General features: G+C 30.9%; 1 protein-coding gene and 2 long non-coding RNA genes across 3 annotated transcripts; 2 read left to right on the forward strand and 1 right to left on the reverse strand.

Annotated features, from left to right (window-relative positions):
• Positions 1-7,437: 7,437 nt before the first annotated feature.
• On the forward strand, positions 7,438-8,009 carry LOC142234421 (polyadenylate-binding protein-interacting protein 2-like). The gene has a single exon (XM_075305547.1). The coding sequence runs from the start codon at positions 7,542-7,544 to the stop codon at positions 7,908-7,910; it is 369 nt and encodes a 122-aa protein (XP_075161662.1). The 5' UTR covers positions 7,438-7,541; the 3' UTR covers positions 7,911-8,009.
• Positions 8,010-9,788: 1,779 nt separating this feature from the next.
• LOC142233742 (uncharacterized) lies at positions 9,789-10,422 on the forward strand. Its single transcript, XR_012721479.1, has 2 exons — positions 9,789-9,995; positions 10,051-10,422. It is a non-coding gene; the product is annotated as an uncharacterized LOC142233742 (long non-coding RNA).
• LOC142233743 (uncharacterized) lies at positions 10,015-10,843 on the reverse strand. Its single transcript, XR_012721480.1, has 2 exons — positions 10,444-10,843; positions 10,015-10,384 (listed from the first exon to the last, which is right to left on the reverse strand). It is a non-coding gene; the product is annotated as an uncharacterized LOC142233743 (long non-coding RNA).
• Positions 10,844-12,853: the final 2,010 nt, after the last annotated feature.

Raw genomic sequence — 12,853 nt, forward strand, 5'->3', positions numbered from 1 at the left:
TAAAAAAAAAATTAATTTTTTAGGATTTTCAATAAAATTTTGATTTTTGGGGTGTGGTCACGAATTAACCTCCTTTTGGCTCTAGAACGCATATTTAAGGAGATATGGCCAATTTAAGTTTTTCATAAAAAAATTTAATTTTTTAGGATTTTCAATAAAATTTTGATTTTTGGTGTGTGGTCACGAATTAACCTCCTTTTGGCTCTAGAACGCATATTTAAGGAGATATGGCCAATTTAAGTTTTTCATAAAAAAATTTAATTTTTTAGGATTTTCAATAAAATTTTGATTTTTTGGAGGTGGTCACGAATTAACCTCCTTTTGGCTCTAGGTCGGATATTTAAGGAGATATGGCCAATTTAAGTTTTTCATAAAATAAAAAATAATTTTTTGATGATTTTAAATAAAATTTTGATTTTTGGAGGGTGGTCACGAATTAACCTCCTTTTGGCTCTAGGACGCATATCTAAGGAGATATGGCCAATTTAAGTTTTTCATAAAAAAAATTGATTTTTTGAGGATTTGCATCAACAATTTGAATTTTGGGGGGTGGTCACGAATTAACCTCCTTTTGGTTCTAGGACGCATATTTAAGGAAATTTGTCCAATTTATGTTTTTCATATAAAAAAATTGATTTTTGAGGATTTTCAATAAAATTTTGATTTTTTGGAGGTGGTCATGAATTAACCTCTTTTTGGCTCTAGGTCGGATATTTAAGGAGATATGGCCAATTTAAGTTTTTCATATAAAAAATTTGATTTTTGAGGATTTTCATCAAAATTTTGATTTTTGGAGGATGGTCACGAATTAACTTCCTTTTGGCTCTAGGACGCATATTTAAGGAGATATGGCCAATTTAAGTTTTTCATATAAAAATCTTGATTTTTGAGGATTTTGCTTAAAAAATTTGAATTTTGGGGGTGGTCCCAAATTAACCTCCTTTTGGCTCTACAACGCATATTTAAGGAGATATGGCAAATTTAAGTTTTTCATAAAAAATTTATTTTTTGAGGATTTTCATCAAAATTTTGACTTTTGGAGGGTGGTCACGAATTAACTTCCTTTTGGCTCTAGGACGCATATTTAAGGAGAGTCAGTTTAAATTTTTCATGTAAAAAACTTGATTTTTGAGGATTTTCTTAAAAAATTTGAATTTTGGGGGTGGTCACAAATTAACCTCCTTTTGGCTCTAGGACGGATATTTAAGGAGATGTGGCCAATTTAAGTTTTTCATACAAAAATTTGATTTTTTGCGGATTTTCATCAATATTTTGATTTTTGGGGGGTGGTCACGAACTAACCTCCTTTTGGCTCTAGGGCGCATATTTAAGGAGATGTGGCCAATTTAAGTTTTTTTCATAAAAAAATTGATTTTTTGAGGATTTTCAACCCCAAACTGATTTTTGGAGGGTGGTCACGAATTAACATCCTTTTGGCTCTTGGACGGATATTTAAGGAAATATGGCCAATTATAGTTTTTCATAAAGAAAAAAAAATATTTTTTTGAGGATTTTCAATAAAATTTTGATTGTTTGGAGGTGGTCACGATTTAACCTCCTTTTGGCTCTAGGACGCACATTTAAGGAGATATGGCCAATTTAAGTATTTTCATAAAAAAATTTGATTTTTTGAGGATTTTCATCAAAATTTTCATTTTTTGGAGGTGGTTACGACTTAACTTCTTTTTGGCTCTAGGACGCATATTTAAGAAGATATGGCCAATTTAAATTTTTCATATAAAAAATTTGATTTTTTAAGGATTTCATCAAAATTTTGATTTTTTGAGGGTGGTAGACTGGAAAGAGCCACGGTTGCCACTCGAGCCAAAAATAACCTACCAACATTTTACCACAAATCTACCAAAAACAAAAATATCGTTTCTATAGAAAATGTTGTCCAAATTTTATTTTAAAGAAATTTTTTGGCAAAATTTTATTTTTATAGAAAATTTTGTCAAAATGTTATTTTTACATAAAAATTTTGCAATTTTTTTTTTCTATAGAAAATTTTTGCTAAATTTTACTTTATGAACAAACAAAATAATCGGGTTTACTTCAGGTCAGCTAAAACTTTGCACTTTCGATTGGCCACCAGAACTCACGCCCTGCCGATGGTAATGGTGTGGTCCACCGTAACGTCCCATGTTCATTCACTTCTCGAATTCATCGACCGTGGGTTTAAAACAAATGCCGAATATCATTGGAAATATGTCTTAAATAGAAAGTATTGACACTTTCACCATTTAATCAAGAATGGCTTAAAAAGGGTGTTCCTCACTTCACAAAGGCAATATAAAAGACTGGATTTCAATACGTTAGAATTTTGCGTGTGGGGTATTTTGGGTTGGCACTAAAAAATACCAAAGTGTCGATTATCTCAAGACGATGCTTCACCGGGATTGGGTCAAAATACCACAAAGCCACGTGTTGTGGCTTTGAAGACCGGTTGAAGAGCATAATTCGTAACCAATATGAACAAATCTAAACTGTTTTTAAAATTTGATGTTATTTCCGACATTTTTGTGAAGAAAAAACAAGAAATAGTTCCACTGTCTATTACTTTAACTGGTCAATAATAATAGTAATGGAAATGTCTTTAAAGGAAACCTATTCACTCCATTATGCGCTACCAGTAAACAACTGGGTAAATAGTTCAGATATTTGTCCTATTTAGGACGCATATCTAAGGAGATATGGCCAATTTAAGTTTTTCATAAAAAAAATTGATTTTTTGAGGATTTTCATCAACAATTTGAATTTTGGGGGGTGGTCACGAATTAACCTCCTTTTGGTTCTAGGACGCATATTTAAGGAGATTTGTCCAATTTATGTTTTTCATATAAAAAAATTGATTTTTGAGGATTTTCAATAAAATTTTGATTTTTTGGAGGTGGTCATGAATTAACCTCTTTTTGGCTCTAGGTCGGATATTTAAGGAGATATGGCCAATTTAAGTTTTTCATATAAAAAATTTGATTTTTGAGGATTTTCATCAAAATTTTGATTTTTGGAGGATGGTCACGAATTAACTTCCTTTTGGCTCTAGGACGCATATTTAAGGAGATATGGCCAATTTAAGTTTTTCATATAAAAATCTTGATTTTTGAGGATTTTGCTTAAAAAATTTGAATTTTGGGGGTGGTCCCAAATTAACCTCCTTTTGGCTCTACAACGCATATTTAAGGAGATATGGCAAATTTAAGTTTTTCATAAAAAATTTATTTTTTGAGGATTTTCATCAAAATTTTGACTTTTGGAGGGTGGTCACGAATTAACTTCCTTTTGGCTCTAGGACGCATATTTAAGGAGAGTCAGTTTAAATTTTTCATGTAAAAAACTTGATTTTTGAGGATTTTCTTAAAAAATTTGAATTTTGGGGGTGGTCACAAATTAACCTCCTTTTGGCTCTAGGACGGATATTTAAGGAGATGTGGAAAATTTAAGTTTTTCATACAAAAATTTGATTTTTTGCGGATTTTCATCAATATTTTGATTTTTGGGGGGTGGTCACGAACTAACCTCCTTTTGGCTCTAGGGCGCATATTTAAGGAGATGTGGCCAATTTAAGTTTTTTTCATAAAAAAATTGATTTTTTGAGGATTTTCAACCCCAAACTGATTTTTGGAGGGTGGTCACGAATTAACATCCTTTTGGCTCTTGGACGGATATTTAAGGAAATATGGCCAATTATAGTTTTTCATAAAGAAAAAAAAATATTTTTTTGAGGATTTTCAATAAAATTTTGATTGTTTGGAGGTGGTCACGATTTAACCTCCTTTTGGCTCTAGGACGCACATTTAAGGAGATATGGCCAATTTAAGTATTTTCATAAAAAAATTTGATTTTTTGAGGATTTTCATCAAAATTTTCATTTTTTGGAGGTGGTTACGACTTAACTTCTTTTTGGCTCTAGGACGCATATTTAAGAAGATATGGCCAATTTAAATTTTTCATATAAAAAATTTGATTTTTTAAGGATTTCATCAAAATTTTGATTTTTTGAGGGTGGTAGACTGGAAAGAGCCACGGTTGCCACTCGAGCCAAAAATAACCTACCAACATTTTACCACAAATCTACCAAAAACAAAAATATCGTTTCTATAGAAAATGTTGTCCAAATTTTATTTTAAAGAAATTTTTTGGCAAAATTTTATTTTTATAGAAAATTTTGTCAAAATGTTATTTTTACATAAAAATTTTGCAAATTTTTTTTTTCTATAGAAAATTTTTGCTAAATTTTACTTTATGAACAAACAAAATAATCGGGTTTACTTCAGGTCAGCTAAAACTTTGCACTTTCGATTGGCCACCAGAACTCACGCCCTGCCGATGGTAATGGTGTGGTCCACCGTAACGTCCCATGTTCATTCACTTCTCGAATTCATCGACCGTGGGTTTAAAACAAATGCCGAATATCATTGGAAATATGTCTTAAATAGAAAGTATTGACACTTTCACCATTTAATCAAGAATGGCTTAAAAAGGGTGTTCCTCACTTCACAAAGGCAATATAAAAGACTGGATTTCAATACGTTAGAATTTTGCGTGTGGGGTATTTTGGGTTGGCACTAAAAAATACCAAAGTGTCGATTATCTCAAGACGATGCTTCACCGGGATTGGGTCAAAATACCACAAAGCCACGTGTTGTGGCTTTGAAGACCGGTTGAAGAGCATAATTCGTAACCAATATGAACAAATCTAAACTGTTTTTAAAATTTGATGTTATTTCCGACATTTTTGTGAAGAAAAAAAAAAAAGACATAGTTCCACTGTCTATTACTTTAACTGGTCAATAATAATAGTAATGGAAATGTCTTTAAAGGAAACCTATTCACTTCCTTATGCGCTACCAGTAAACAACTGGGTAAATAGTTCAGATATTTGTCCTATTTAGACACCTTAATTTCTACATTCACAGAAACGACTATGACCCTATTTACCTCAAGTGGTTCAATACTCTAAAGAAATAAAATTTTGAAAAAGTTTTCTATAGAAATAAAATTTTGACAAAATTTTCTATAGAAATAAAATCTTGACAAAATTTTCTATAGAAATAAATTTTTATAAAAATTTTCTATAGAAATAAAACTTTGTAAAAATTTTCTATAAAAATAAAATTTTGACAAAATTTTCTATAGAAATAAAATTTTGACAAAATTTTTAATAGAAATAAATTTTTGACAAAATTTTCTATAGAAATAAAATTTTGACAAAATTTTCTTTAGAAATAAAATTTTGACAACATTTTCTATAGAAATAAAATTTTGACAAAATTTTCTATAGAAATAAAATTTTGACAAAATTTTCTATAGAAATAAAACTTTGTAAAAATTTTCTATAAAAAAAATTTTGACAAAATTTTCTATAGAAATACTATTTTGACAAAAGTTTCTAAAGAAATAAAATTTTGACAAAATTTTCTATAGAAATAAAATGTTGACAAAATTTTCTATAGAAATCAAATTTTGTAAAAAAAAAACAGGAATACAATTTTGACAAAATTTTGTATAGAAATAAAATTTTGACAAAATTTTCTATAGAAATAAAATTTTGACAAAATTTTCTATCGAAATAAAATTTTGACAAAATTTTCTATAGAAATAAAATGTTGACAAATTTTTCTATAGAAATAAAATTTTGACAAAACTTTCTATAGAAATAAAATGTTGACAAAATTTTCTATACAAATAAAATTTTTAAAAAAATTTTCTGTAGAAATAACATTTTGACAAAATTTTCTAGAGAAATAAAATTTTGACAAAATTTTCTATAGAAATAAAATTTTGACAAAATCTTCTATAGAAATAAAATTTTGACAAAATCTTCTATAGAAATAAAATTTTGACAAAATTTTATATAGAAATAAAATTTTGCCAATATTTTCTATAGAAATAAAATTTTGACAAAATTTTCTATAGAAATAAAATGTTGACAAAATTTTCTATAGAAATAAAATTTTGACAAAATTTTCTATAGAAATAAAATTTGGACAAAATTTTCTATAGAAATAAAATTTTGACAAAAGTTTCTATAGAAATAAAATTTTGACAAAATTTTCTATAGAAATAAAATTTTGACAAAATTTTCTATAGAAATAAAACTTTGTAAAAAGTTTCTATAAAAATAAAATTTTGACAAAATTTTCTATAGAAATAAAATTTTGACAAAATTTTCTATCGAAATAAAATTTTGACAAAATTTTCTATAGAAATAAAATTTTGACAAATTTTTCTATAGAAATAAAATTTTGACAAAACTTTCTATAGAAATAAAATGTTGACAAAATTTTCTATACAAATAACATTTTGACAAAATTTTCTATAGAAATAAAATTTTGACAAAATTTTCTATAGAAATAAAATTTTGACAAAATTTTCTATAGAAATAAAATTTTGACAAAATTTTCTATAGAAATAAAATTTTGACAAAATTTTCTGTAGAAATAAAATTTTGCCAATATTTTCTATAGAAATAATATTTTGACAAAATTTTCTATAGAAATAAAATTTTGACAAAATTTTCTATAGAAATAAAATTTTGACAAAAGTTTCTATAGAAATAACATTTTCTACAGGAATAAAATTTTGACAAAATTTTCTATAGAAATAAAAGTTTGTAAAAATTTTCTATAGAAATAAAATTTTGACCAAATTTTGGACAGGAATACAATTTTGACAAAATTTTCAATAGAAATAAAATTTAGTCAAAATTTTCTATCGAAATGACTCTTTCTACACGCAAACAAATTTGTTTCTGATTCAATCACGAAATTAATTGATCCAATTAATTTTTTAATTGAAATGTCTTCAATTACAGAAATGATAGTAGCAAATAAAAAAATTAATTGATCCAATTAAAAAATTAATTGATACTCTCACTTTTTGTGATGGATTTTTGTTTCAATTAAAAAATTTCTTGAATCAATTAAATTTTTAATTGAATATTTTTTAAAACTCAATTAAGACTTTAATTGGAAAAATTTTTGTGAAAAATTTTTCTGTGTATGCTAGATTATTAGAAATTATTACAAACAAATTAATACAAAAGGAACGATTCAGAAATTGATAGGGACCACAAAATGTCATTTAGAGCGAAAAATGGTCAATTCTAGGTCAGCAGAACAAATATTCTGTCGATGTCATTCTTAAAGTGACTCCTCCATGCATTACCAGTAATTAACCTAATTCCCTATGTAGGCGAAACTAGTTCTACAATAATCGATTACGCCTCACCTGTATTTCATTAGAAGATTTTATTGATTGCCAAAAATTATAAATACATAAGACGAGAAGAGAAGATTAAGCGCTAGATTTTGTAGATTAATCCAGGAGTGATTTCTGGTGGCTGATGGCAACCGACTACCTCACTTCTGTGAGGGTTAACTTAATACTCATTGCCAATGATTTCAGAATATTTAGAAACACATTTGTTATTTTATTGTCAGTTAGTGCTTGATTTTTGTTTCTAAATTAAGAGTTTTTTTCAAAATTTTTTGTAATTTTACTTGAAGAAGAAGAATATATAGAATATTTGTTATATAATGGTGTTACAAATACCCATCAAAACAATGGATACGAACCAGATGGAAGACATTTTCGAAAATGATGCAAATGAAAATTTGAACTTTTCCGAATATCTCTGGATGGAGAATGAAGAGGAATTTGATAAAGCCGAAATCCAACGACTCATAGATGAAGATTGTATGAGGGAATGTTTAATTGCTATGCTCTATGATGAAATGGAAGAAGAAATCAAGCATATGGAGAGTGTCAAGAAGAAACAACTGAAAGCAGAACTAGCTTTATTGCCTCCAAGTGAATGTGATGTATCCAAGTCAATATTGAATCCCTTGGCAGATGAATTTATACCACGAAGACATTTTTTTGTTTGGGATAAGTTTAGTGGGTAATGAATGGGTAGTGAACACTTTGCAACAGCATTTATTTTTTTTGTTTATACGTGATAAATAAATACTAAATATGTTTTGATTAATTAAAATAATACCAAAGGCTTTAGATTCTGCCATCTATATGGATTATTATCATAGTATGGCGAGCTCGGTTTCAAAGATTTTGTCCTTCCACCAAAGATTTTTGTATTGATTACGAGCCACGGAAGGGGAGAATCGCAATAAGGATAAATTTAAGGCGTATATCACTTTTGAACTGAGGTTTGATGTATTTTATACTAGGAGACAAACATTTCTACACACAAACCTAACTATAGACAAAGCAGCATCATTGAAAAGTTTATCGACTTTTGGTCAAGGAGAAAAACCTTGACATGCATCTACTATGCTAAGCATTCGCATTCGTATTTTAAAGGCAAGAAATCTTTGGGCTCTCGACAATAATTTTTTTTAATTACAAGTTTTATTTAAATTATTCGATACAAAAACATTTTAAGAAAACCTAAAGAAATTTAGCGATATTGAAGATAATACTTAAGACAAATTTAACAAGTGAGGAAAGTCTAAAGTCGGGCGGGGCCGACTATATTATACCCTGCACCACTTTGTAGATCTAAATTTTCGATACCATATCACATCCGTCAAATGTGTTGGGTGCTATATATAAAGGTTTGTCCCAAATACATACATTTAAATATCACTCGATCTTGACAGAATTTGATAGACTTCTACAAAATCTATAGACTCAAAATTTAAGTCGGCTAATGCACTAGAGTGGAACACAATTTTAGTGAAAAACAAGTAAGAAAAGTCTAAAGTCGGGCGGCGCCGACTATATTATACCCTGCACCACTTTGTAGACCTAAATTTTCGATACCATATCACATCCGTTAAATGTGTTGGGGGCTATATATAAAGGTTTGTCCCAAATACATACATTTAAATATCACTTGATCAGGACAGAATTTGATAGACTTCTACAAAATCTATAGACTCAAAATTTAAGTCGGCTAATACACTAGGGTGGAACACAATGTTAGTAAAAAACAAATATGGGAAACATTTAAATCTGAAGCAATTTTAAGGAAACTTCGCAAAAGTTTATTTATGATTTATCGCTCGATATATATGTATTAGAAGTTTAGGAAAATTAAGAGTCATTTTTACAACTTTTCGACTGAGCAGTGGCGATTTTACAAGGAAAATGTTGGTATTTTGATCATTATTGTCGAAATCAGAAAAACATATATATGGGAGCTATATCTAAATCTGAACAGATTTCAAGGCACGCATAGCTACAATGCTAATTCCACTCCCTGTGCTAAATTTCAACTAAATCGGAGCAAAAAATTGGCCTCTGTGGTCGTATGAGTGTAAATCGGGCGAAAGCTATATATGGGAGCTATATCTAAATCTGAACCGATTTCAACCAAATTTGGCACGCATAGCAACAATGCTAATTCTACTCCTTGTGCAAAATTTCAACTAAATCGGAGCAAAAGATTGGCCTCTGTGGTCATATGAGTGTAAATCGGCCGAAAGCTATATATGGGAGCTATATCTAAATCTGAACCGATTTCAACCAAATTTTGCACGCATAGCTACAATGCTAATTCTACTCCCTGTGCAAAATTTCAACTAAATCGGAGTTAAAAATTGGCCTCTGTGGTCATATGAGTGTAAATCGGGCGAAAACTATATATGGGAGATATATCTAAATCTGAACCGATTTGAACCAAATTTGGCACGCATAGCAATAATGCTAATTCTACTCCGTGTGCAAAATTTCAACCAAATTGGGGTAAAACTCTAGCTTCTGGGATCGTATTAGTCCATATCGGGCGAAAGATATATATGGGAGCTATATATAAGTCTGGGGGGTTACTCTGTATTGCGATGCGTAAGAAAAATTGTCGCGAATCGAGTAATTGGTACTCAGTAATTCGTTTTCGTATCTACCTTGCGCATCTAGTTTTCGCAAATCTGGCATCACCGCACTCTATAATGCGAAAGCGTATGTCAAACTCGTTCGTTGATCGCAAAAATCGTGCGCAAACAAAATAGCAATCGCAAAGTAACAAATATGTAAGTAAGCACAATTAAATTTTTATATTTGTATCTAAATTGTTTATTGTTTTAGGGAAAAACCAAAAAAGTTACAGACACAGCAACGTCAGTTCCAAACTTTGGTAGACTTTATGGTCTCTTCCGCAGTTACCTCAAATTGTATGTGCTTGGGACAAAGTATTCGTTCAATCACCTCGCAAACTTCTTTTAAGCAGCGCGACATAGATTGCTCTGATAGTCCTAAAAGATGGTCTTGGCCGATTTGTAGATAACCACCTTGTCCAAGCAATTTCAAAGCAGCGGCCACTTTTATTGGAGTTGGAATGGCGGTGGATTTATTTGGAACGACGAGGTCGTCTTTAATAGCGTTTAATACATTCATAAACGCATCTTTATTAAGACGAAATCTATAAAAATGAAATATTCGAAAACGTTTGTCACATAATTTGAGTTTCCATTTTCTTACCCGTGGTCACTTAGGGAGAGTATATTTGACCGATCTCGCAAAATTCTTCTTGTAATTCGTTCATGTTAATTTTCTTCAAACCATAACGCTATCGAATCCATAATTATTACTTTTTTGTTATAAACGATTAGCAAGTTTTAAAAGAACACGCACCGAACGGAAGATTGTTTAAAATGTTTTTTTTTACAATTTTTTGACATTTCTTTTTATCATTTTCGTTATTGTTTACATTGTGCAGCCAGCGTTGTCATATTTTCGCTTTATTTTGCTAAAGCGTTGCCATATTTTCAGTTTACTTTGCGAAAGCGTTTGCGCAAGTGATACAGAGTACCGAATTGTACTCTTAACGCATTTAACTATCGCATCGCATTTGCTTTCGTATCGCAATACAGAGTAACCCCCCTGAACCGATTTCAATAAAATTTGGCACACTTGACTATAGTACTAATTGTTCTTCTTGTGCAAAATTTTAAGCAAATTAGGGTAAAACTCTGGCTTCTGGGGCCATATAAGTCCACACTAGTAGAAAAAGTTTCGTTATATTAACGAAATGTGTCGTTAAAAGTCAGCCAATGAAACAAATTCGTTAATACAACGAACTTTTTCGTTAATATAACGAATTTTCTGTCAATCAACGTAACGTTTCGTACTATTAACGAACATTTTCATTGTATTAATGAAAATGTTTCGTTATATCAATGAAAATTTTTCGTTGGCTGACTTTTAATGAAATTTTCTTTGTGTGCATATCGGGCGAAATATATATATATGGGAGCTATATCTAAATCTGAACCGATTTCTTCCAAAATCAATGGGGATCTATTCTGAGCCAAAACATATACTTGTGCCAAATTTGAAGTCGATTGGACTAAAACTGCGACCTAGACTTTGATTACAAAAATGTGTTCACGGACAGATGGACATCGCTATATCGACTCAAGAGCCTACCCTGAGCATTTTTGCCAAGGCACCATGTGTCTATCTCGTCTCCTTCTGGGTGTTGCAAACATATGCACTAACTTATAATACCCTGTTCCACAGTGTGGCGCAGGGTATAAAAACGAGTAAGGAAAGTCTAAAGGCGGGCGAGGCCGACAATATTATACCCTGCACTACCTTGTAGATCTACATTTTCGATATCATCTCAAATTCTTCAAATTTATTGGATGCTATATATAAAGATGTATGTTCCCATATACATATATTTAAATCTGAACCTATTTGGACAATAAAATTTTCAAAATCTCAAGACTTAAAATTTAAACTGGGATGACGCACAATATTAGTAAACTACACACAAAGAAAATTTCATTAAAAGTCAGCCAACGAAAAATTTTCATTGATATAACGAAACGTTTTCATTAATACAATGAACATATTCGTTAATAGTACGAAACGTTACGTTGATTTGCAGAAAATTCGTTATATTAACGAAAAAATTCGTTGTATTCGATTTTGTTTCATTGGCTGACTTTTAACGACACATTTCGTTAATATAACGAAACTTTTTCTATTAGTGTAAATCGGAGTAAATTATAGCCTCTGTGGACACATGAGTGTAAATTGGGCAAAAGATATCTACGGAAGTTATATCCAAATTCGAACCGATTTGAACCAAATTTGGCATACATAACGGCACTATCAATTGTACTGGGCAAATCGGACTCTGCCTTCTGGGTCCATGCAATAGGGCGAATGATATCTGAACCGACTTCTTCCAAAGTCAATAGGGTTTTATTTTGATCCAAAACACATACATACTTGTGGCAAATTTTAAGTCGATTGGATTTTTTAATATTTGGTATAAAGTTTTTTTGCTTTAATGGCACCTTTTACGACCTGGGCATACTCCGATTTAGGGCCACAATGTATTCTTATGATATATATAACTGTAACGTGGTTTTCTTCGTGGGCTGAGGTAGGTCAGTGGCCTTCCAGTGTTACCTTTTAAGGATCCACGAACGTTAAGTAAAAATACTTCATAAAATACTGCATTTTATTCTTGGGGAGGGGTTTTTATTTACAATTTTTATTATGTTTACAATCTTACAAATGTAGATGAGAGGAATGAGTGGGCTGGTGGCGGCGACGACTGGTGGAGTTTTGATGGTGATGAGCCGTGGGTGGCATTGGGCTAAACGGTGGTGATGACTGGTGCGATGCTGACGAGTGACGATGATGAGACGGTGCGATGCTGACGGGTGACGATGATGAGACGGTGCGATGTTGACTGATGACGATGATGAAACGTTGCGATACTGATGGTGTTGGGCAGACTGGCGTTCATGACCGGCGGTGTCGATGGTTTCGGAGCGGCTGGTGCTCGTGAAACGGTTATAGCGATAGGTTAGGTTAGGTATAGTGGCAGACCGACTATTCAGTCCATTGTGATACCACAGTGGTGAACTCT

This window comes from Haematobia irritans, chromosome 4 (genome assembly GCF_050003625.1).
Source record: "Haematobia irritans isolate KBUSLIRL chromosome 4, ASM5000362v1, whole genome shotgun sequence".
NCBI lineage: Eukaryota > Metazoa > Arthropoda > Insecta > Diptera > Muscidae > Haematobia > Haematobia irritans.

Coding starts and splice junctions, on each gene's coding strand:
- LOC142234421 (XM_075305547.1), top strand. CDS start 7,542: ATGGTGTTACAAATACCCATCAAAACAATGGATACGAACCAGATGGAA.